The 26802-nt window shown below is 30.5% G+C and overlaps 1 protein-coding gene across 1 annotated transcript in view; it reads left to right on the plus strand.

Annotated features, from left to right (window-relative positions):
• The first annotated feature begins 13267 nt into the window (after positions 1 to 13267).
• Positions 13268 to 26802, plus strand: part of LOC140436877 (brefeldin A-inhibited guanine nucleotide-exchange protein 3) — a 158404-nt gene continuing 144869 nt past the window's right edge. The window contains exons 1-5 of the mRNA XM_072526035.1: positions 13268 to 13418; positions 20227 to 20360; positions 23514 to 23814; positions 25611 to 25767; positions 25826 to 26032. Of these exons, the coding sequence (XP_072382136.1) occupies positions 13334 to 13418; positions 20227 to 20360; positions 23514 to 23814; positions 25611 to 25767; positions 25826 to 26032 (884 nt within the window). The 5' untranslated portion in view covers positions 13268 to 13333. The remainder of the gene's footprint in view (positions 13419 to 20226; positions 20361 to 23513; positions 23815 to 25610; positions 25768 to 25825; positions 26033 to 26802) is intronic.

A 26802-nucleotide genomic window follows, 5' to 3' on the forward strand; every position in this document is an offset into this window, starting at 1 on the left:
TTCATCTTTTAGTAGATTTTCTTAGGGTGTCAATTTGTTTCTTCTTTTGCTATATACATGTTTACTGATTCCATGTATCTTTTTCTTTTTCTTGGGCAGTCTAAGTCCGACATGGAAAAATCCCCCACATAATGCTTCCTAAAAATAAAAAGATTTAATGAAGGAAAAATTGCTTATTCAAGGATATAAATATAATGCAATGCAAATGAAAAATTAAATGAATATTGCCTCTTGTTATTTTTTTTAGCTATTAATTCTCTATCTGCAGCATGCCCTTCAATATTTTCCTTGCCTAAGAGTTCCTCAGTTTCTGAGGCAGACAAAGTTAGTTCACTCCTAGCAGTTCGAAATTTAAATTGTGGGTGTCTGATGGACTAGGGAGAGCTTTAGTTTCTACCACCTCTTTAACGTCTTTAGAAGACCTGTAACAAAAAAAAAAAAAAAATTTAGAAGAAAAAATAAACAGAAAATTTATATAAATATTGAATACCAATGTAAAAATTTAATAAAAACATTGCCCACCTTGGTATAGGTACTGGTTTTGCATTTTCTTTTAGACGAACAAAGCTAGATTTCATGATAACATCATTTGGATCAAAATGATCACAACAAATACGCGACCATCTGGAAGGCTTGTTATTATTGAATTGTAAAATGTATATCCAAATTTCCTGTTTTTCTTCGTCAAAAGGAAATCTATGAAAAAAATTAGTAAGAAAAATTATATTTAAATGATTTTAATAAAAAAAACGACAAAAAATTTAATGGAAATTGTTATTTCAGTATAATGCATAACAATTTATTTATTTATTAAATAAATAACAACTAAACGCCTCCACTGGCTATCAAAACATAACCTAATATTTATAAAACATAAATATAAAAAATAACTTACTTGAAAAGTGATAAAGTTTCGCTCTTCGAACTTCAGCGACCACAAACAAGACACCTAAATGGCATTTTACTAAAATAGTAGGTAAATGACTCTCAAAATTTTTAAATAAAATTTGCTTGTCACAAAAAATATGTAAACACACAACTTCATATCAAAACAATAAACAATAACAAAGGTATTCATGTTGTGGACACTTTTTAAAGCATTCACGGAGTCTATATATTATACATTGGATATTGCGCATAAGTCGTGACGTAATTGGAGACTTGCACGTTCGTAATGTCAGTTTTTTGTATGTGTCAATAAATAATCTTTATTAAATAGTTTGGAGATATCCTTTTGTGTACGATTATTGTAGTTATTAAACCTTTATTTAATATTATTATTTTGCTAATTAAATAATTTCATCACAGAATGCATAAAAATCCCATTTAACTTTAACAAGAATTCAAATTCTACTCTCCAATGACGGCATGCGCGAACACGACCGATTTTGTGCTACGGGAAGATCCTATCTTGTTAGTCATAGTCTTAGATTAAAGAAACCATAGATATAACGTTCTGGCAAGAAACAGATGCGCAAAGCCTGCCAAATATTTCACGTTAGGGCTAATGGGTGGGAGGAGTGACAGGTACGTATTCAGCATAATTTTGGAGTAATGAAATAACGGCGATTTAATTATTAAATAATTTATTTAAAACAATAACTAAAACTAATATGAGTTAATTTAAAGTAAAGTATTCGGAAGTTTTGCGGATATTAGTGATTATATATATATATATATATATATATATATATATATATATATATATAGTGTGACAGGTACGTATTCAGCATAATTTTGGAGTAATGAAATAACGGCGATTTAATTATTAAATAATTTATTTAAAACAATAACTAAAACTAATATGAGTTAATTTAAAGTTTTAAAGTAAAGTATTCGGAAGTTTTGCGGATATTAGTGATTATATATATATATATATATATATATATATATATATATATATATATATATATATATATATATATATATATATTATATGTCAATGGTGAAGTTAATTGGGTTAGCAGCTGAAATGAAAGCCAAAGTGTGCTCTTTACAACGAGTTCGTTATATTTCATTAAATTTCTTTAACACCTTCAGACGAAAAGCTATTTGAGGTTTGGAGGCCATGATGGTATACAAAAAAAACCATGTTTAAAATTTTAGTGAATAAAAAACACATCGAGTTATTGGTATGTGTAGTGCAATCGAAGGCTGAATTCCCCATACAAATTAAGTGCATACTTTCCTGTGAGTCAGTACAATAAAATTATTTTAAATACATTTCTGTCCCATATCCGGGGCTATTCTACGCGAACGAAACATTGGTGGTATTAGCAACCAGAAAATAGTGTTAATTTATTATACAGTATCCTCTTACTGACAGTCTTATCTAATAAATTTTTATTATAATGGTGTATTCTAATGTTGGTGTAAGTTAACACAATCATTTTAACTAAATTAGTAAAATGTGACGTTAAAAAGTTTTGTTCGGAGAAATGGATCTTGTTATTCTCAAAAAGCTTTTTATTTAAAATATTATAAAATACTTGGTTATTTACAACATTTACATTTATTCTTTTACCTATGTTGATGTGATATTGTAAAACTTTTTCTGCGGTGCTACAAATTAAAACAACATCAGCTGAAGGGTAAGTTAATGCATTCCATTTATCTTTCTGATTAATGAAAGAAATCATAAAATCATTTCTGTCTCCACACAGGCTCTCAATACAGTCCTCGCATTTTAACTGGGCTGCAATTTTACGGGCATACCCAGAAATGTATGTTATTACCTCTTTTTTATATTCAGAAACATCTATACAAAATATAATTTCAGACAGATTATTGGTCTCGTCCAATGCGTCATCAAATTCATCAACCATTCTCTCCTTGCTACATGATTTATTGATTATTTCACAAGGCTTCATAATTGAAATCATTTGCAAAGGAATACAATTGCCCATAAATGAATCTCTTAATTCAAGATGCAGCATCATTTTTTTATACGCGCTTTTAAATTGTCTAACTGTTGGGTTATTGTTGTGACCCCCCATCGATCTAATCAACCCAAAGAATAATTCGACATGATCTTCACTCAGCTTGTATGTAGGAATGTATGCTAACAATTTTGTTTGAACTAATTCTTTATATAAATATCTTAAACTTTTGATGCAAAACAAAAAACCAATAATACCCATTTTTCTTCTACTTTTACATACCAGTTCCATATCTATAAATGTAAGTGATTCCAAATAATCTGAGGTTTCCTTTAAGAAGTTTTCCATAGAAATGTAATTTTCTTCATTAATAGGTTGCTTGTATCCCTTTTGGTAAATAGTTCTAGAATTAAATATATCAAATAATTTATTAATAACTCGGATAAATTTAACAGTTGCTTCGGAGTTTTTAAATGTTTCTATTTGTAATCTTTGATTTAAAAATTCGATAGCATCAGCTACAGAATCGCTAAGTAGTTGTGTTGCTAATCTTACTTTCATTTTTTGATTTTTATATGTTACGTGCTCTTTTCTCAATTTATTAGCTAAATGAACACCCTCCTCTTGTTAAATTTCATTAAGTTTTACTACATAATTCCATTTTATAACTTCACCGTTGCCATCACGTAAAAATAATTTACCTCCTAAGGTATTGCGTACAAGTTTAACCATATGGCAAGGATAAAAAAATACAGCAATTTCACGACCTGATGTAGGATCTAAAAAGGTAGATTTCAAATTTGTTATGTCGAAAATACATCCCAATTCTTTAGCCATTGTAACATTATTGGCTGCCCCGTCAAAAGTGACAGAAATTATTTGGATACCTGTTTCATGAATCAGACTTAAGCACTGAAGTAATAAATTCTTCTTTTGAACGCCTGTTAGACTGTCAGTTAGAAAATATCCTAGCGGTAGCTTCCACGAGTCATTAATACTAACTAACATGAAAACAAATGCGTCTTTAGCAACTAAATTGCATTCAGTTTCAATGTCAACTCCAAAATCAACGTAGCCGTAATGTTTATTTCCATCCCACTGTATCTGTCGACGAATGGCCATCTCATCTATAGTTAAACTACACACAATCGTATGCTCTGATTTGTCAGCCTTTACTTTAAGTAATTCGAATACTTCGGCAGTAAATCCTGCGTCCCCATTTAAGTTTTGGTACCATCTAGAAATTGTTTTTGGGTGTGGAAGTGCTGAGTTGAAAGTATCACGGACAAAACTGTAGGCTTTTGGGGAATAAAAATTTAACGTAAGTGCAAACGTTTTAAGGTCAGTTCCATATTTGCCTTGATTAAAAATTTGCCTTTTTAAAAATTCTTGATTTGGTCCAATTTGGCTTAAAATTTCTAAACTTTCATCTGACACTTTTCCTTTCAAACTATTGATTATTATATTTAACTTTGCAACCCTCTTCTTGTAATGCTGAAGACTTACTCTAAGCTGTTTTATAGTTTTATTGGCTTTTTCTAAACGATCTTTCATTTTTCTCTTTCTTGGTGTGCTTTCCTACGACAATTATGAATAATTTAGATAGGTACTTACACACCACATAAATTCTAATTAACAAATGCTTTTTGCGTAAAATTAAAAAAAAAATATTTTTCTTTTACAACTTTAATACCCTGTATATCTATTTATTTTTAAGTAGTAAAAACTTACTTGTTCTTTTTTTGATTTAGGTGAACTTGTTGGCGTTGTTTGTGTAATGTTAGAACTTCCACTAGGTTTTTGTGCGTTTAATAAGAGTTTCTGAAAAAATGCTATATTATAACAAATGTTACAAAATTCAGTAAGTTCAACTTAGTCAGTTAGCTAGACCGGTTAGCATAAAATTTACCTGTTTTTTAGGTTCCGGTTGGTATGGATATGTAGATATTTCTACATTATGTTCTTCACGCATTGCAGTATTTTTTAAAATTGGTTGATTCTAAAAATATATAATAGTTTAAAGACTTCAATAAGTTATATTGCATGCATATGGATTTCAAATTTATTTATTGTAGGTACCTTAGTGGTTACAGCATTTTTCTTTAGATACATTTTAAACGGCGATTTTTCTCTGTCCAACGAATCTTCAGTAAAATGCAAATTACACATACGAGGGATTTTTGGTATTTCTTTTCCCTCTATATTGGAAAACAATATCCATGCCTCTCGTATTTCTTTAGATGCAGGGAAACTAAAACGAGTTACATTAACTAACTATTGATAGCAACTACCTCACCGAAAATTACAAAAAAAAATAATATCTATATAAGAAGAATGTAATGGTTTTTATAATTGATAATTACTTTATATTATGTCACTTTCAAATAAACCGTAGAAGTATCAAAATGATGACGTTAAGCGAAATTAAATATCATCACTCATTAATCTGAGATCACCACTCAAAACAAATTGCAGTTTATAAAATTTAAAAGTCCGGTTCTGAAGTACAGCGTCGAATACTTCCCCTCGATACAAATATGGCTACTAATGAATACAATATTACAAATAGAATATTTTAAACTTACCTAAATAGGTGAACTGACTTTTTGTCTTTCACACAATTTGCAGTTGAATGATAAATACAGTTCTTAATTATACACCGTGGAATTTTATAAAAAAAAGACACTAACACAGCCGAAAACTGAATACACAAAACACACAATTTAACGTAAAAATTTTAAAATAGTGAACAAGTCGTTGCCGGCGGACCGTATAGGGGTATACTCTGTCTGCTATTTTGATTGGCAGGACAAAGGAGTGTAGATTAAGGGGAAACGGACAGGCTGCGCACTTGTCGATGTTATATCTACGGTTTCGTTAATCTAAAGTAGACTTTACACTACATGATTTTATCATATGACAATATCATATGAGATTTGTTATGATTCCTCGTTTCTATGATGTTTTAAAAAATCGTGTTTACATTGCATGATAAGTTATGACTTATGATATGAGTGACAATGAGTGAGGTTTTATTGATTTTTTTTCTTTATGGTCATAGAGATATTAGACACAGTATAGATATCAACTATTAGATTTTGAAACCATTATAATGGAAGATCAGACGCCTTTGGTCTTGCAGGTGGCTCTTACAAAGAAATCGTGGACAGGGTATATCAAATTTAGTGTTGATATTATACCAAATTAAAAATAATTAATAAAGAAACTAAACTAAAATTATGACTAAGAAGACTATAAACCACTAAACTAAGAATAAAATAAACTAAATAAATATTAAAAGAAAAATACGACACAATAGCACACATTAGATAATAGGTTCAATATCAATGCAACAAACAAAAAATAAATAAATAAATAAAAAATGTTGTCTCTGGGTAAGGGAATGTTACTGAATTGACATAAGAATAAGGCGCGATATTTAAATATGTTGGTGTTACCCGTATTATTACCGAAAATCATATGATTTTATCATGCGGAATAGGCACCGTCCTATTCTCCTGTGACAAGCTATGACGAGCCGCATGACACTGCTTATGACAAAATCATATGACAAATCACACAGTGTAAACATGTAAATTTCACTTTATGACCAAACTTATAGACAAATCACATGATAAATCATGTAGTCTAAAGTGTGTATAAGGTCATAGTATCATGACTCAACCCATAGATAAATAATATAGTTGGTCCTTATCATCGGTCCTTATGGCCTATACATGATAAGGTCCATTCCGTATAAACCAGATATTTTACATATCTCTGCTATAAACCTACGACACAAAAGTTCCTATGGCACAGAATGTATAATAGCTTAAATAAACTTTTATTACAGACTTCTTTCATTGAAAAAAGAAGAATCATTATAAATATAATGGACAGTGGAAGTGTGACGTCACAACTGTCAATTACTTTCCAAACAAAAGTTGAAATGCCCAATCTTTAGACTTTTTAATTTCTATAAAGTTAACATTTTGCTTCCTCTGCTGCTTTTTCTTTTAAGTATAGTGTTTTTTACGATAATACCATGATAATTCAGTGTTCTATTTCTATGAAATATAGTTTAAAAGTTTAAATTAAAGACATTCTAACCTTACTTTATTGATACATGCATTTTATTGTTATTTTTATAAAACAACATGCTTTATTATTTACACAACCTTGTAAAATTGTTGTAGTAACTATTAGAATACTTAGATATTGCAAAAAGCGTAAAGATTCTGTAAAAAAATGAAAAAATAACGAAAAATACAAATTATCCACACTAAACAAGATTTGTTTGGAGAGTGAAACTGACAGATGTCAATAAAATCTACGTCATCACTTCCACGGTCCATAGTGGAAGTGGAAAGGAGTACAATATTCCATGATCTACGCATGTCCTCAAAATGTCAAATAATATGTTGGCGCGAATTCACCAGATTCATTTGTAAACAACATATTTTTGTAAAGTAAGTAACGTGTAACGTTGACGACGATTAAAATATTTCTTGTTCTTATCTTGTACTTGGCATCTAATAAAATAAAATGTCAGTATTTTGTTTTGAGTGCGGAAAAACTTTTTCATTTCAATACAATCTGAATAAACATTCCAGAACTGTACGTAATAAGGAACCTGAGAATATTGAATATATGTGTGATACAAAGTATTCTTGTGTTGATTGTAATAATGACTTGAGAAAACATTTGGTTGATAATCATAATTTCGAGAATGGTGTGGAAGATTTATATTTTAAAACTCATATGGGTATGTAGCAAGTAGATACTCTTTTACGACCCCGGTAGAAGACAGATCTGCTAAAGGGACGCAACCCTGCCTTAAGCAAGCCTTGACTTTCTCCACAGTCCCCTACCAAGGCGAAGTCATGTCCTAACCCAAAATTTCCATCAAATTCGTACATATCCATTACACATCCTAACCCACTACCAATACCATAGCACACTACCACCTAGCATTGAAACTTCCGTGTTAACGAATAAAACAATGATTGGCGCATCACCTAGTGATCGGGCGCGGAACTATATATACATGGCGCTAAATTCAAAAGTTTAGTAATATTGCCTAGGATTGTGAACTCACTTTAAAGTAAAGGAAAATCGATATAATCCTAAAATAACAAGAAAAATCCTTATCATATACGATAATAAATATTTTTCGTATACTTTTTGGGTTTTCTTGTTATGATGAGACTATATTTATTTTCCATTACATTAAAATGTCAAAGTGATTAAAAAAATTAAAGAATAAAATATAGAATAAAACCTTTATTTATAAAAATATTACAAGAAATGTTATATGTGTTACAAGAAATATGAATAATACAAGCCAAGTGTAGTATAATTTAGTTTTCTTAATGTTTTGACAACAACTGGTCAGTATTTAAATAATTATTTTGTCATTCTTATGTCAAGTTTTATGTGAATAAAAGCCTAATTCTGCAAAAGGCTTTTTACGATAATTTTAGTTGCATAAATTTACAACAGAGAAGTACTTTAGACAGGGACGGACTAAGACCTAGGCAACCTAGGGCCGGTAAATTTTGGGGCCCGGAAATTAGGTTTTTAATTTTTATTTTGATTTACCAGAATAACGCGGTATTGATTAATTAAAAATCCACCAAAATAAATAAATACATCTTTGGAATCATCTTCTATTCGATTCACCAAACAACGCTAATGACAAAAGGAACGAATAATTGACAATGACCACATCAACCTCATATCAATTTTTATAACAAGATCTAAAAATTACCGGAACCATTGACACTGGACTGGAAAAAACAAATGATAAATGAAGAAAAATATTGGAATGAAGTACGTAAACGCATGGTAGCGACAATTAAATTTATTTCTTTATATTCTTTAGCGTCTCGTGGTAAAAATTAAGTGTTTTTAGTAAAAATAATAGTAATTTTATAGGTCTTTGGCATATGTATCTGGGTTTGATCTATTTCTGCAGGAAAACATGCAAAAATATGTAGACTGCGGCACCACTACCAAACTATTTGTCGTGTATAATATGTGATGAATTTATTTCTATTATATAGAAAGATTTACAACTCAAAATAGTGAGCGAAATAAAGGAAGCCAAATTTTAAGAGCAAACACTTAACTATTTAACCTATTTGTGACACCATGCGGTTTGCTCGTACCGATGCTTTAAAATCCTTAAAGGAAAATTATGAAGAAATTAAACATTATTTGTGCATTTTTCTTCAAATAAAGATGAAAACCCGCTAACAAGGTGCGAAGCTGCCGATTTATATACAAACTTCTAATAATACGAATATGAATATGGTTCATTGATAGATGAAATCTGTTGGAGATGATATTGACCATTTATAAAAAGAATCCGAAAGAGTTAAAGGAACTGCATATACTAATGATAAAAAACGGCATAAAATATGAAAAATATTTTATCATGAAATTCCACAAAATAAAGTAAAATTTAGTGGCAAAAGCTCTACACGTTTAGAGCTTCTGTACGAGTCCTCTGATAATTCCTGGTAGGAATTCCTGGTCAATAAAAATTTTCGGATTACTACTTTTGCGATTTTTGTTTATTTTATTTAATAGTTGACCAAACTGACAAATAGGCCCGGAATTATAATTTTGCCTAGGGCCTTCTTTAGCCTCAGTCCGTTACTGACTTTACACCAGATAAACTAGAGGCTGATCCAAACTGTCAAACTTTTACCAAAGAATTCAAACATTGGTATAAAACATTCAAGAATTTTTTGAAAAGCAATGAATCTAAAGATAAATCGCTAGAAGATAAAAATAAGTACATGCTTTTAATAAATTTTGTCTCGCATACAGTCTATGATTACATAAGCGAAGCAATCAATCTGGAAAACCCATTGCTTTTTTCACACATACCCTCACAGATTCTGAATGAAAACATTATGCAATTTAAAAAGAAGCATATGCGTTGAAGTATTAAAAAAATGCAGACATTATCTGGTAGGAAGGCAATTCAAACCATTCACAGATCAAATCACTATTTTGTTTATATAGAATGCCGGCATATATAAAATCTGACAAGAGAACTAGCTTTACTTCACAAGAATTTATTAATTATCTACACTCTAAAGGAATATGTTCAAGTAGAACAACACCATATAACCATGAAGGAAATGGTTAAGTCGAAAGATACAATGAGTTATATGAAAGTTGGTGAATCTAGCAGTGAAAACCAAAAATTTAGACATCACTAAATGGGAAACTCCTTTACCAGGTGCTCTGCACTAGATACGACGTTTACTGTTGAATTGAATTGTTATATTATTGAATCACGATAATGATAAAGATGAAAGTCCAAATAACACACTAGAGAATTCTACTACTAAATCAATACCAGATGAGACAAAAAATTTACCTGTTCAATAACCTGATGATAATTATGAACCAAGATTGGAAAATTTAGATTTTCAATCTAGCTGTAAATCAGCTGCAACTAAAAAAAAAACCAAGATAATTGCAATATTTTGTTCAAAAATAGGGACGGGTGAATGTAGTATAATTTAGTGTTCTAAATGTTGTGACAAAATCTTGTCAGTATTTAAATAATTTGTTTGTAATTCTAATATCAAATAAAAGCCTAATAAGCAACAAACATCAGCCAGACATTCTGAGTTCTTTGTAGCACTTACACCCTAATCTAATAACACAAACTACCAGCGGTCAGTGAGAACTCTTACAGTCTGGCATTCTACTCACAGAGAACACAAGAACTCTGCTAAGTTGGAAACAGAAAAATTAAATGATTTAGTTCTAGAATGAAGTTTATATACATATTTTTTTATTCTTATTTATATATAATATACATATATAATTATATATATATATATATATATATATATATATATTTATATATATAATATATATATATATATATATATATATATATATATATATATATATTTATATATATATATATTATATATATATATATATATATATATATATATATATAAGTATATATATATATATATATATATATATAATCTTTGCAGACAAGTTAAATAGTAAACTCTTAATACATGAACAATATAATATAATTAAAAAAGAAAATCTAAAATAATATTTCCCTATACTGGGATTTAATTTCATTCGGTTTTACCAATGAACCTTAACCACATAAATATTCAAAAGAACTACAACTTGAATTTGTCAGCACATGCGTTCTGGCTAAAACAGAACCTCACATTTAAACTTTCTAACAATCAAAAAATTTAGTTATTGCCGACAATTCAAAGAATTGCCTCCTTTTAAATGTAGTTACATTGGGTTTTTCGATTAACCTTGGGTAAACCTTTACGTTTTAAGTTCAAAGCTACTATACATTTCCAACGTTAAAAAAAACTTTTTTTTGCACATAGTAACAAAAAACATCATTATGTTGTTACTAGCAAAGTTTTTTAATATTCTAACTCTACAATTCTAAGTTAAGGCAGGTTTACACGTATCCAGTAACTGGCGCCAGTCTCACTGGCATTCCAGTGCTTGACTAGGACAGCGCTGAACAGGTAAGTTTACACGTATCCAGTAGCTGGCGACAGTCTCACTGTCACGTCTGTTCCTACTATGTGAAGTCAGTCGTTTGTTATCATTTGCCAGTATCGTGTCGTGTTACTTTTGCAAAAATGGAGCTACAGCAAAAGCAGTTGTTGAAAAGAAAATGTGTTAAGAAAATGTTCGTCCTATTAAGGGAGGAGCTGATTAATATGTTGGAAGAAGAAGTGGTAAAGGAAAAACGATTGTGGGTAAGAAAATGGATCAGTGATAGATCTATAACAGGAGCTTCGTCTTTCTTATTAAAACAACTAAGAGTAGAGGATCCCACTGAGTACTGGCGTTACGACTTACGTCAGAAAATTTTGACCAACTACTTTCTCTAATAGAAAGTTCTATTCAGTATCAAGATACCGTGATGAGAGAGGCATTACCTGCAAAAATAAAACTTGAAGTAACATTGACTTATTTAGCTACTGGAATGTCTTACCGAAGCCTGAGTCACTTATACCGTGTGCCCAAACCTACTATCTCAAAATTTATACCCAAAGTGTGCAGGGGAATTTATGCAGCCTTAAAACAATATATTAAGGTAAAGTATTTATTAATTTTATTTACAATTGGCAATATTATAAGCTATTTTAATGAGATCCCTAGCGTCTTCTGCTTCGTCAAGGCTTTCAATAGGTGATGGAACACTGCAGCAGTCATCCTTGCAGTGGGAAGTAAAAGTCGATGAAGTTGCAGCACTGGATGGACTACCTTCTGGCAGTGCACAACTTGCAACTGGCGGGAAGCGTGGTGGATAATTTCTCAAAGATATAGGATCCCATTCAAATTGAGTATTTGGAAGTTGTTGCATCGATTTTGGAAATTGTTGCATACATTCAGAAAACTGCGAATTTTGATTAGCATTTAACTTCTTCGCTCGTATATCAGCAAGTCGGCATTGACTCAGTATGCTCTGTATCTTTTCCTGGGCACTTGTTGCCTGTTTATCTGATATCTTTTGTAATTGTGATGCAACACTCTTTCCAAATATTTCAAGGTCGTTTGGTTCCACTATCGGCATATTATCCTCTTGCATATTTTTTAAATCCTTAACCATTAAGGCCATTTGAGATAATTTGCTGCGTTTAGTACTAGTCGTTGAGATTATTTATATAAAGCTTTGACACTCAACATTAATAACACACATATAAAATAATGGACAAAATACATTTTAAATAAACGAAGTTTTACTATCCTGAATAAAACTTTAAAATGTATTTTGTCCATTATTTTATATGTTATATATTATATGTGTGTTATTAATGTTGAGTGTCAAAGCTTTATATAAATAATCTCAACGACTCGTAAGTTGCACTGACGAATTGTGATATATTGTAAATATTTACACATTCCTCTTATTACAGTGTTTTGAAAAAGGAATAAAACAATTCCGAAAGCTAGACCAAAAGTCAAAAGAGTGTTGCTGTAACATCCCGGCCAAACTTCTGACTGCATATATATACATATATATATATATATATATATATATATATATATATATATATATATATATATATATATATATATATATATATATATATATATATATATATATATATGAATATATATATATATATATATATATATGAATATATATATATATATATATATATATATATATATATATATATATATATATATATATATATATATAGAAAAAAGTGAGAACTTACATGTATAACATATGTATAATTGATCAATATCTTTCTTCCTGTTTTGAGCATGATAATCCATAACTTGTTGAATATATTGCGTCCCGTTTGAGATATTGATTTTCTAGAAAAATGAAAATGCGCAGAAACAAACGCAAATTTTAACAGTGTTCAATACGGTGTTTAATAAAATAGCATGATATTATTCGGGAATTAAAAATGGAAGACCTATTATCGAGTATTGTTAAAGAAGCTGGAAATTTAAAACTATACAACCTCAAACAACGAGCACAAGAAGCGCATGGTAATTTTTTTAGTTTTAGTAATATGTGTTTTAATGTTCTTTGGAATGTTTGTCCATCAGTGTTTTTCCAAGAATTGTATTTTTGGCATTAGGTATTATATCTGTATGTATCAGAAGCTCATTCAGTATGAAATATATCGCTGATATTCAAATAAATAGAGACAGCCAAAAATATGTTCTTGGAATAAAAATACTAAAAAACTGCATCGGAGTACCTACTTTAAACATACAAAAGGTTGAATTATTTATTAAGGCTTATTATATATTTTTAATAAAGGAATTAATTTTGAATACTAATTTTAATGACAATTATGACAATCAATTGGATATATTACATACTTATTTCACATTTCCATTTACTTCTAGAATAGAAAATTTGCAAGGTTGTTATTCTATTTTCAGCAGATTTACATTTTTTATTGTATCATAATGAGTATCTATGTCTGAGAGTTTGGTTTACAAATCTCGAAGTATCTGCTTTAGGTAACATTTCCATATTTGTGAATGTTTTTGAAATTTTTTAAATTAACTAGAATCTAAATCATTTAAATCTAAACATTTTAAATAGAGTAGTTATTATATTTTCAAACATCTTTAATATCTTTTTCTGCAATGTTACCATGGCTTAGTGATGATGATATCCAATTAATATAATAGGCATAATTTTTTTTTCGAGATCACATAGGTATGTACTATTCGGTAATAAATGAATCAACGTTTATCTGAACGTTTATCAAATCTGAAGAAACTACCAAAAATGTTATACATAGGCATCCAATCCGATACCCTATTAAATAGTAGTTCTTCTAAGGAGTTGAAACAATGTCAAAGTAGTAAACAGCTAAAAAAATTCGCATCCTTTATCAAAACAGGCACTGCAATTTTTTATCTGGAGATCTGCTACTGTATAGTTAATATCTAGATTACTTTTTCAATCATAACGTTATTTTTATTCGGCTCTTTATTTTACTAAATTTCTGTTTTGGGTCTTTATTGGCTTGAGGTAGTATAAATTTCAACTGTAATGAATATTGATAAAAAGAGTAGATGATTAGTTTACAATCCATCAACCTAAAATGTTGAAGAAAGAACTCGAGGATTACTTAAAAATGTCGTAACGATATAATTTTTATGGTCGGAAAAAGCTGGAGCGTTTTCTTTTCAAACGCTGTGAAAGTTCTCAATCCAATGACTATTGGATATATATATATATATATATATATATATATATATATATATATATATATATATATATATATATATATATATATATATATATATTTATTATTATTTTCTCATTTTTGTCACTTTGGTTTTAAAAATCAAAGAATGGAAAAATAATAATATCTTTTTTAATATTGTTTCGATAATTTTATACATTATTTAATTTTTGTAACTATTTTATTTATCATTGAATATTTAGTACATATAGTAGTCATGGGCGTAGAGATGAAAGGGACAAATATAATGATTGTTATTTTAAATTTCTTTTATGTATACGTTTATATGTATGGAGATAAATCTCAAAAAAGGTCGATTTTATTTTTAAATTAAGATTTTTTGGCATATATATGATACTAGTGACGTTATCCATCTGGGAAGAAAGAGTTATTCTTTCACCGAGAGTTAATTTAATAAGATTTTCACAATTAAGTAGGGATTTTGAAACGGTGCCACAAAGAATCAAAAAAAATCCAGTGACCTAATGATTAATACAAGTGCTTTCAAATAATATATTAATTTCTCCATGGTCCCATTTAAAAGTATCTTACAAAATGGCGCCAAGACGCTATTAATAAAACTGAGGCTTAGTTCAGTTACCTAAAAATTTAGTAATTCAAGTTTTAAGGTTCAGAAAAGAGTTGTTCGGGCGATTTGTGTTGTAATTATCTATTGTTATGTTATATATTTGTTATGTTGAATATGTTGTAATTATCTCCACAATTTATGAGAACAAACTATATACTAAGATTTTTGAGCCTTTTAATATTTATTAGTAAGGACTCAATAGTTATTATCTGTCTGTTTTTCTGCCTTTATGTGCTATAACTATAAAGGAAAAATCCTAAAAATTTGATACTTGATACATAGCTTGGTCCAAGGTCGAACCTTATTGAATTTCTTCTTCTTATTCTTATTCTTTATAAGCAATTCTGCTTGTTCATTGGCGAATTAATACATCTATGGAAGGTCGTCAATCCGTCTTTTGCCCGGCCGTCCGATACTTCTGGTGACTTACCTCTGGCGCTATTTTGACGACACGGGTCTCCCCCATTCTGCTTATGGGGTTATTCCATTTTAACTTTTTCTGTTTATTGTCTATTCGCTTGTACACTGTACGATACATTTTCTTCCAATGTACCGTAGTAATGTACCTAGGTAATGTTTCTTCTCAGCGTATTTCCTGTAACTCTTCTCAGTACTCTCACTCTAATCTCTGCCGTTTCCAGTAGCATTTGTGTTGTGGCTGTGTCGGGTCTTGTTTCTGAGGTATATGTCATTATTGGTCTTGCACTGACTTTATAAATTCTTGACTTCATCTCAGTGTTAATGTGTCTGTGTCGCCATATAGTGTTATTAATTCATCCTGTCAGTCTATTTGCTTTTTGTACTTGATTTCTCACTTCTTTGTCCAAGACTCCATATCTGCACAATGTAGCTGCACATTAGTAATAATGGTATTTTATTTCCATTACTTTTCATCAAAATAGTGATTCAATTAGACAAGGAGACCCAATGTCACCTAAACTTTTAAATACGGTGCTAGAACATGCTTTTAAGAATTTGGATTGGATGACAAAGGGAATAAAAATAGATGGAGAATATCTAAACAACTTACGTTTCGCCGATGATATACTTATAATAGCTGAAGATCTAGTTATGGCAAGAGAGATGGTACAGGAACTCGTTGTGGCTACAGAAAATGTAGGTTTAAATATAAATATCTCGAAAACAAAAATCATGACCAATTTGGTACCCAACCAGAACATCAGTATTGGTGGGAAAGAAATAGAACTCGTAGATAGATATAAATACCTGGGACATGAAATTATGATTGGCAGGGATAACCAGACTCATGAACTGAAGAGAAGAATCGGCCTTGGGTGGGCAGCATTTGGAAAATTGAGAGAAACTTTTAAAAGTGAGCTGCCCACATGCCTAAAGAGAAAGGTATTTGATCAGTGCGTCCTCCCAGTCTTGACGTACGGAGCAGAAAAACTTACCTTAACAAAAGCAGCAGCTACCAAACTGAGAGTCACGCAGAGAAGAATGGAGCGGTCCATGTTAGGAATAACTCTGCGAGACAGAATAACCAACGAAGACATCAGGAGAAGAACCGGAGTGACTGACATCATCGAGAAGATAGCCAGACTAAAATGGAGATGGGCAGGACACATAGCCAGAATGACAGATGGGCGATGGACAAAGAGGTTATTGGAATGGAGCCCAAGGGAAGACAAGAGAAGCGTCGGTCGACCACCTACAAGATGGACTGACGATTTAAGAAGACTCAATAAAAACTGGATAAGAGCGGCGCAAGATAGACGGGGTTGGAAACATGAGGAAGAGGCCTATGTTCAGCAGTGGACTCTTGAGGCTGGATGATGAGTGATTCAATCCTTCATTTACTATACTCCTCTATACTTGTCTATATATAGCAAACGATGCACCGTATACCTATATACCTAATTTTGTTTCTCTTTTTGCTCTCTCTTACCTATATCATTACATATGTAATGATTGTGCAGATTGACTCCCATATAAATTTGTAACGGCGAACGCGTGTATAGAAATATAACTTCTACCGGCAGTCCCACTGCACTGCCACACCCGTTTTTTTAATGGGTATTTTTCGGTATAGTATTTGCATATTGCAATTACTATGCCGAAAAATACGTTGTTAAAGATGCAAATAAAAAACTAGCCAGAAACAAATTACTTGGATCAGATATTCTCCCAGCTGAACAATATAAAAAAAAGGTGTCCTCGATGAATCCTTATTTAACAGTTAACAACTTTTATAATATTAATTTTCGTGTGGACATAGGTGCAAATGTCTCTTGTGTCCAAGAAAGTGACGTTTTAAATGTCATTAACAGTATCACGAGTGCTGCTACCGGATGCGATAAAATAAATATACTAACAATTAATATGTGCCTTCCGTTTTTGGCCGTATTTGACACATATTATGAATGCTTGTATTATAAGAGCAGAGTTTCCATCGATGTGGAAAACTGCTAAAATTGTATCGTTACCGAAAACTAATAATCCGACAGGTTTTAATTAAATACGGCCAATTAGTATACTACCTACGTTTTCAAAAATACTTGAGAAAATTATTTTAAATCAGCAACTACAGGTTCAATTAGATAAACATAAAATTCAGTCAGAAAATCAGTCCGGTTTCAAAAAGGATCATAACTGTACTAGTGCCCTTCTAAAAATAACTGATGACATATTTGGAGGATGCGATACTGGCTTAATTACAGTGCTGATTTATTGGATTATTCCAAAGCTTTTGATACGCTTGACCATTCTCTGTTGATTTCAATGTTTAAGCATATTGTCTATGCAGTTTATAGACAAGTTTAGTATTGTTTAAGTATATGTCTAAGCAGGCATCTGATGTTATTCAGTTATCTCAATAATAGAAGTCAAACTATTTATTACAATGGTATGACATCGAACTATCTTAAAACAAATAAAGGGGTACCACAGGGCTCTATATTGGGTCCGAAATTATTTAGTATATATACTTCAAACTTTCCTGCTAATTTTCTCTCCTGTAATCAGCACTATTTTGCTGATGACACTCAGATCTACTTATCCTTTAAGCCTGATGAGTTTAAACAGGCAGTAACTGCAATTAATTTCGAAAGAGTTTCTCAATTTTCTTCTAGCCATTGTCTTCGTCTTAATAACAATAAATCTGTAGGTATAGTTTTTGGTCCAGTGACACAAAAAGAAATATTTCTGAGAGATGTGGCTCATATGATCACCATTGATAATTCTTCGATAGAATTTAAGGCAACTGTCAAAAACTTAGGCTTACATATAGATCGAAACTTAAGATTTGGTGGTCATATAGACAAGTGCTGCAGTAAAGGTATGTACATTTGAAATTTATATTCCAATCTCGTCAAATATTGACTAAAGCCTTAAAAAAATTGCTGTGTGATACCTTGGTGTTATCACACTTTAATTATTGTGATACTATTTATAATTCATGTATTACAAAACGTGATAGTTATCGTATACAAAAAATGCAAAATTCTTGCCTTCGTTTGATACATGATATCCGTAGAAATCAACCAATAAGTTACAAACTTAAAGAAACAGGTTGGTTAAGTATGAAACTCAGTCGACATTCAGCTTGTTAATTCCAAAAAATTATTATTTTTAAAAGCCCACCATATCTCTATAATAAAATAAAATTTTGTACTGATGTACAGTATATTAACATTAGACATAAAAACACCATTTCTATCCCTTATCATCGTACACAGCACTACAAGCGATCCTTTACATATCATATAGCCCAAGTTATGAATAATTATACCACTGCTCTCAATTTTACTCAAAAGAAATTTAAAAAGTTCGTTTTTGCAATTCATAACATTAGCAATTATTGTTGTTACTGCACAGTAAATCAGCATATGCAAATATTCCAATGTATGAGCTTCCCCGATGTAATTGGGTAGGACTTCAGTGTTCACAATTTGTAACAGCGCACCTAGTTTTTTACAAGAATTTATTTTTGGTAGTGGTGGTCTGCTAACTGGGTTCGTCCCATTAAACTCTTGTACGGCACGTGCCATTTCACTTACCAGGCTATCATGCAACTCGTTACTATCCTGCTGCGTATTAACAGGTTGAGTTTCTTGTATGAGAGGTTCAGGAGTCTGCCCATTACAGTTTTCATTAGGGATTTGATCTATAACTCGCTCTGGGTTATGGATCTCCCGTTCGACTTCGCTTCTGATGGTATCGCGTCTAGTCTCTGGGATAATATTATTTCTTATAATTACCCGGTATTGATCTGCTATTCTCTGTTCAGATACTTGAATCTCTGGGTACTCCCTGCAAAATTCGGCATACAGATGTTGTCGATAGCCGATCGATTCTTGACCGAGGTTCGTCACCTTGGAATAGAAGCGCAAAATGTTTTCGTTTATAGAAACAGTCCACGCTGCCTCGGTCGTCCCGCTTAAGTGAGCGCTGGCTGATGTTCCAGCTCAGCATCTGCAGCGAGTAGAGCTTCTGCTGTTGTTTGGCTCACTTGTGGTTCTTCTTGTTGTTGGGCTATAGCTGATTGTATGACAGGGGTCCGCCTCTTCAAGAGAGAAAAAATATATCTTCTGTCTCTCTCTTACCTATATCTTACATATGTAATGATTTTGCCGATTCACTCCCGTACAAATTTCCAACGTCGAACGCGCGTATAGAAGTATAACTTCAATAATTTTAACTAAAGTTAACCTAGAAGATATAAAGCTAATTTTTGCTAGCCAAATTTCCGTTTAAGCACAAGAAATGCAGATAAATAAATAAAAACTATCTACCTTATTAAGTTATCTTAATACTTACATCCAACATCATTTATGGTAATTTCTTTAACTGAATTTAAATTTAAATAATATGTTGTAGAAAATCTAATACGTAAAACAGCTATGAAATGCCTTAACCAATAATCTATTTTTAACTATATTTTGATATATTGTCATTTTTGATTTAAAAAGTAGTAATATTAGAATTACCTTAAACAAAATTTCAACTTTATTTGTAACGAATCGGTAAATATTTTTAGATTTGCTTCAATCGCAGAATTGTTTAATGAGAAGTCCTTCACACGAATTAAGATCAGTATGTTTCGTGCCATTAAAATTATCATTCGAAAGTAAGAAAAGCAAATTGGTGTCTTTAGCTCTATCTGGATTTAACGTAAGTATGATCTTTCAATTTATGCAAACTTGTTTATAAATTGTTATCTTACATATTGACTTGTCCATACATTCAATGTATAATAAGTATATATAAGAAATACAGGATATTAGTGACTGTCGATATAAACAAAACCACCAGTTTATTAGGGCTGCAGTCAGAAGGTTAGAGATGTTAAGACACTGTAATATATATAAAAAAATGTGTAAATATTTACAAAATATCACAATTTGTCAGTGCAACTTACTAGTCGTTGAGATTATTTAAAATAAACTTTGACACTCAACATTAATAACACAAATATAAAATATAATAATGGACAATATAGGTATTCTAAAAATTTTGGCCAGGATAGTAAAACTTAGTTTATTTCTGACATATTTTGATAGTATGTTTTAACTCTAATACATAGAGAACAGAAAGAAAAAACAATGTGATTAAAGTGTAATTAGTTGTTCTTGATATTATATTTATTTTCAAGAAACAAGAGGCCCATATTGGGCTAGTTTTGATTTTTAATTATTAAACCTGTCTTAATGGTATGCAACCAGTTATGCATACAAGAATATGTAGAAGTTAATATTTATTTATGTTTTTTTATTTAAATATATTTTATTATTTAAATAGTATTTAGAATAGTATTTAAATATATATTATTTTGTTTATTTTAAATAATTAAATAAAAAAAAATGAAATTTTCTTCATGAAATAAAGTAAGTTTTACTATCCTGACCAAAAATTTTAGAATGTATTGTCCATTATTATATTTTATATTTGTGTTATTAATGTTGAGTGTCAAAGTTTATTTTAAATAATCTCAACGACTAGTAAGTTGCACTGACAAATTGTGATATTTTGTAAATATTTACACATTTTTTTATATATATTACAGTGTCTTGAAAAAGAAATAAAACCATTCCGAAAGCTCGACAAAAAGTCAAAAGAGTGTTTCTCTAACATCTCGGCCAACCTTCTGACTGCAGCATTAATAAACTGGTGGTTTTGTATATATATATATATATATATATATATATATATATATATATATATATATATATATGTATATATATATATATATATATATATATATATATATATATATATATATATATATATATATATATATATAAACTAAGGAACACTCGAAGAGTGGTGGGTTTTTCGGTCAAAGTGGAGAAATAAAAGACAAAGAAGGTGGCTACTTCATCTATTTATTGAAGACGTTTCGCTTCTTAATCAAGAAGCATCATCAGTTCATCTAAAAAGAACAATATGAAAAACCAAACATCCATGGAAAAGTTATGGACAATGGATATTAAATATTATGTTGTATAGACAATTAATTGAACTGAATACAGTTTACAAATTAACTCAACTTAGCACAGCAAAAGACATGTGGTAATGGTACATGTATATAAAAAATATGTGAAAAAATCTAAGTAAAAAACATTAATTTATAGAGAACCAAAAATATCATATGATATTTTCACTTCCAAAAGTATATAATTATTTAAATTTGACTTTAACTTTAGGTAACATTATTAAAATTGAATTATAGATATTTAAAAAAATATACAGTATACTCCCTTTATAACGAACACGGTTATTACGAGATTTCGCTTATAACGAGGTACATTAGATGTCCCGTGAAATTTCTATTGAACTATAACCCTTTATAGCGAGGTAAATTTGCTTATAACGAGGAAGTAATAAGATTGAAAAACGTGTTTTTTACGTTTTGGCCCGGCCGTAGCTATAAATAAATACCCTTTTTAACTGCGGGCCGTCCGCAATAAACTTCTTACAATTTATGATTCTTAGTCGGAAATGTAAAATTTATGATTCACAAGTGTCATTGTATTGGGTTGACCATTCACACCTAATAATATGGGTCCTAATAGACAAGATGTGGAAAGTGTTTTAAAGGTTTAAAGGGCAGAAACTTTATCCAAGGACAAAACGCAAATGAAGAAGCATAAAACTGTTTCACATCTTTAGAAAATATGATAGATAGAATACTGGACAATTTAAAGCAGTCAACAATGACAAAATAACTTTATACGCTTTATACATTATACATATTTACAGAATACAGATTTTTTGTTTTAACGTATATCATTGACAGTAAAAGTAAACAACTCTTTTTGTTTTAATGCATTTCATTGACAATAAAAGTAAACAACTTTGTTTTAAAAACGCCATTCAAACAATATTTATTAGCATCTTATATTGCTCCGAATGGTTTCACTATAGAAAGTTAATGTTTTAGAAAACTGCATATTCATATGTATGCACTGTATTATTGTTGTTGGATATAACGAGATCCGCTTATAACGAGGTAATTAGTCTGCCATTTCAGTTCTCGTTATAGAGGGAGTCTACTGTATAATGAAGTTACCACTCTTAAGCTTCTCAGTCGCTGTCGGTGAAATGCGACTAGAAATTTAGGTACCACGCCGAACGAGAAAAGACAGTAACCTTGAGGTCAAAAAAGTGAAAGAACAGCAAGGCAGTTTTTAAAAAGTTAATGTTGTGGCAGAATAGCCAGCAACAGGTGAAGATTGATTCAACCTCCATCAGTCCAAGGTTCATACATTTGGAACTGAGAATAATATAGATTCTATGAATCTATTTTATTATAAAATTTTATTAAATTATTTGAGCAGAAACAATTATTTAAATATGTAAAGTAAGTAAAGTAAGAAATTATTTTATTTTATTTGAAATTATTTAATATGAAAATATGATAAAAACTACACCTTAGGGGACAATTTTTAAAGTAAACAACATATTAAGCCTAATTCTGCAATATTAATGCATGATAAATTTGGCTCAAGTTACTAATGTCCGTTCTCTTATTGAGAGCGTTAGGGTGTTTAAGTATTGAACACATTTCCAAAAACTGTCTTTTAACGATATTGCGTTCATTGCCAAGAATCTTAACTTCATTAAAGTCCACTGTGTGTTTAGTGTTAATAGCATGCTGGGCAAGAGCACAAGTATGCTTAGATATATATATATATATATATATATATATATATATATATATATATATATATATATTTATATATATATATATATATATATATATATATATATATATATATATATATATATATATTTCAGAAATTTATTTTGTCAAATTGTTTGTAGAAGTTAATCCGAGACGAACGTTTTCAATATGGAACTGAACCAGAAGACGATTCTTTATGGTTACCAGCTCAGCTACTTTTAGCCACTTCATCATTTTTATTACAATGCGAGGATACACAAGTTCATATCTTAAGGGTATTTTTAAATTTAGCCTGCTCTACAAGTTGGGCTTTAAACGGAAGACTTGTAATGCTAATATTGGGAAGATGTGGAGATGCCTATGATATTGGCACTCAACCAGTTAAAGCCTCAGCTCAAGCTGCAGCAAGTCAAACTTTGACTGCATTTTGCTCTTTTCTTGGTAAGTTTTTACGAGCAAACTTAAATTGTCTTCATACGCACACACACACACACACACATACACACACACACACACACACACACACACACACACACACACACACACACACACACACACACACACATATATATATATATATATATATATATATATATATATATACAGGGATTCACCAACATACACAACATCACAAAAATATAAACATACACGAAAACAAAGAAACAAAGCAGAGACATAAAAATATACATAACACATACATAGGAACGTAAGAATATGTACTAATATACACATACGTACGGTTATATACATACATCGATAGAAACGCACAAAAACACATACATGGTTAAACAAAGAATAAACCATTTTTATGAATTATATTCAATAGAAATAGTCTCAGAATAACTTATTTTTGCAGATATCACTCATCTACATAATTATGTACCAATAAACTTGCCTAAGAAATTCTATATTTATATTATAATGAATTTCTTTTATATACGCATAGTTTCAAAAAATAATCATCACCCAAAATGTTTGCTATTATTAACTACTATTTTCAGAAACTAATGTTATAGATCATTTATAATAAAAATATAACGAAAAATATATATTTCTAATTATACGTATTTAACAGTTTTAATATCGTATATTTCCACTACGGGTATCGATGAAAGCCTGGATTCGAACTCTAATACTGTTAACAAGTCGATCAATCATTTTCTGTGACAGATTCTCCCATTCTTCTCTGCAGTCATTTTTAAGTTTATGTTAGGCTCTAGGAGGATTGCTTCGGATATAAACAGCTCTGGAGAGCACATACCATGCATGTTTAATGGGGTTAATGTCTGAAGACATCGAAGGCCACTCCAAATGGCGAATAAATTCTGTGTCAAGATAGTAATTAACCGCTTGAGACCAATGTGAGTGGGCGTTATCAACCATAAATATAAAATTTTCATCCACAGCTCCTCGGCACAATCTCGCAAGAAGTTCTAAAATCCGTGTGATGTACCGTTATCCTGTTAGAGTCTCGTCAATAACCACCGATTCCGTGCGTCCATCTAACCAAAATCCATCGTAGTACCTGCCCAAAACATAACACTGCTATAATATATACCAGCGAAAGGAAGTATGGGACGGACATGTGCTAGCTGTGCAGCTCTTATTGGCTCTCGCCAAATACGAATCCGCCAGGTATTATCACTATTTAACCAGATTCTGGTCTCGTCTAAAAAATCACAAAATTACAAAACTGTTGAGGGAACTGTATGTATACTTGAGCCCCACTAGGGACGGTGCACAGCATGTCTAGGTTATATTTGAGGAACCTAGGTATGGGTTGACACCTATAGCATGCCAATTACACCTTGAAAAAACCAGATCAACTAAATGGGTATTTAAATAAAATAGAAAACCAAAAAATATGTGTTTTATATAAAAAAGGCTTATTAAATATGTGATCTGATAAGGATAGAGATTTATAAAAGAGTAAAAATTGTGAATAAAATTTTTAATCTTTTATAAATCTCTTTTATGTTATATTATATATAATCTTTTATAAATTGTGAATACCAGGGGTGAAGCATAATTTTTGAAACTATCTTTTGTGTGCGTTCTATTGATAAAATAAGTCACTATAAGAAAGTTTGTATTTATTGATTTGCAATGTGTGTTTATGTGTATCTATGTGTAGATATGTGTATGTATGACCGAGTATGTATGTGAGTTTATGATCAGCGCATGTATTGTCTTATGTAAACAATAACTAAAGTTAAGCAAGTCTCTAAAATTTTCAGATGAAGAATGTGAAGAAATCCGCCAACAACAACAAAAACATATGAATTCTGGTAGTAGTACAGAAATGGTATACACAAAAACTTCAGCTGTTGCTTGTTTTAATGAAGCAATACCTGTTATGCAGTATATTTGCAGTAAACTTGAGGAAACAAAAGTGTGAGTGAATTTTTAATTTATATAATTTTAATCGTATTTACGTTAAAATTATTTTCAGTTTAACTAAATCTACGGATATAAAAATTTTTTTATTGGAATGTTTGTTAACATTTGTTAGCACTTTACCTAATACGGTACATTCCAACATTCACTTTACAACATTTTTGTGGCAACGATTCTGTCCATCATTAATAGCAATCCTTGGCACCCCTGGAGATTCTATGGTCCATTCTTTAACTACAAATCAGGCTAAAATTATATACAGGTAAGAAAAATTATTTAAAAGTGAATAATATAATTTGTACTATTTATAATATTTTTTTTAAATAAAAATACAATCACATGATCACACCTACACTCAAAATTAGATTATTATTCAGATTTAAGCCACACGGCTTTCACACCCTCTAAGGGGAAAATTTGATCATCCCAGATACCTACAGTATCAAAAGAAATGAGCTCTCATGGGGCTTTTTCGAACCAGTAGAATATACAGTTAAGACCACAGAATACACCATCCCAACCATTGGGATGGTGTATTCTGCGGTTAAGACGAACTTTATGTTGTTCCAAAAGTAAATACAATTGACCGTTTACATTTTACCAGCCTTAACTTACTGTAAATGACATATTGCACTAATATTTAAATTTTGTTTAGTTGATATCCATATTTCAATATTGGCATCTTCTGATTGTATTTAATAGATAGATTATAATAGATTATTCTTGTTAAGTTCGCCACATTAATTAGTATTGTTGGTCTCTAATGTGTCACTGGTTCGTCTGTGAATATTTTAAGGTTCTGCCTAGTTTGTAGTTGTCATTGTCAACCATACTATCTGGGACATATTGATAATAAGGAAGATGGTTAGTTTGAAGGTTCAATTTGTTGACTAGCTCTTCATAAAGGATCTTTGCTACTGAATCATGCCATTCTTTATAATTTGTTCCGATAAGTGCCTGGCTACTTCCGACCTCTAATCTTTTCGTAGACACTAATGTCAACCAATAGTCCTGGCTGACATCATTGGGATA

Source organism: Diabrotica undecimpunctata, chromosome 3, assembly GCF_040954645.1.
Source record: "Diabrotica undecimpunctata isolate CICGRU chromosome 3, icDiaUnde3, whole genome shotgun sequence".
Lineage (NCBI taxonomy): Eukaryota > Metazoa > Arthropoda > Insecta > Coleoptera > Chrysomelidae > Diabrotica > Diabrotica undecimpunctata.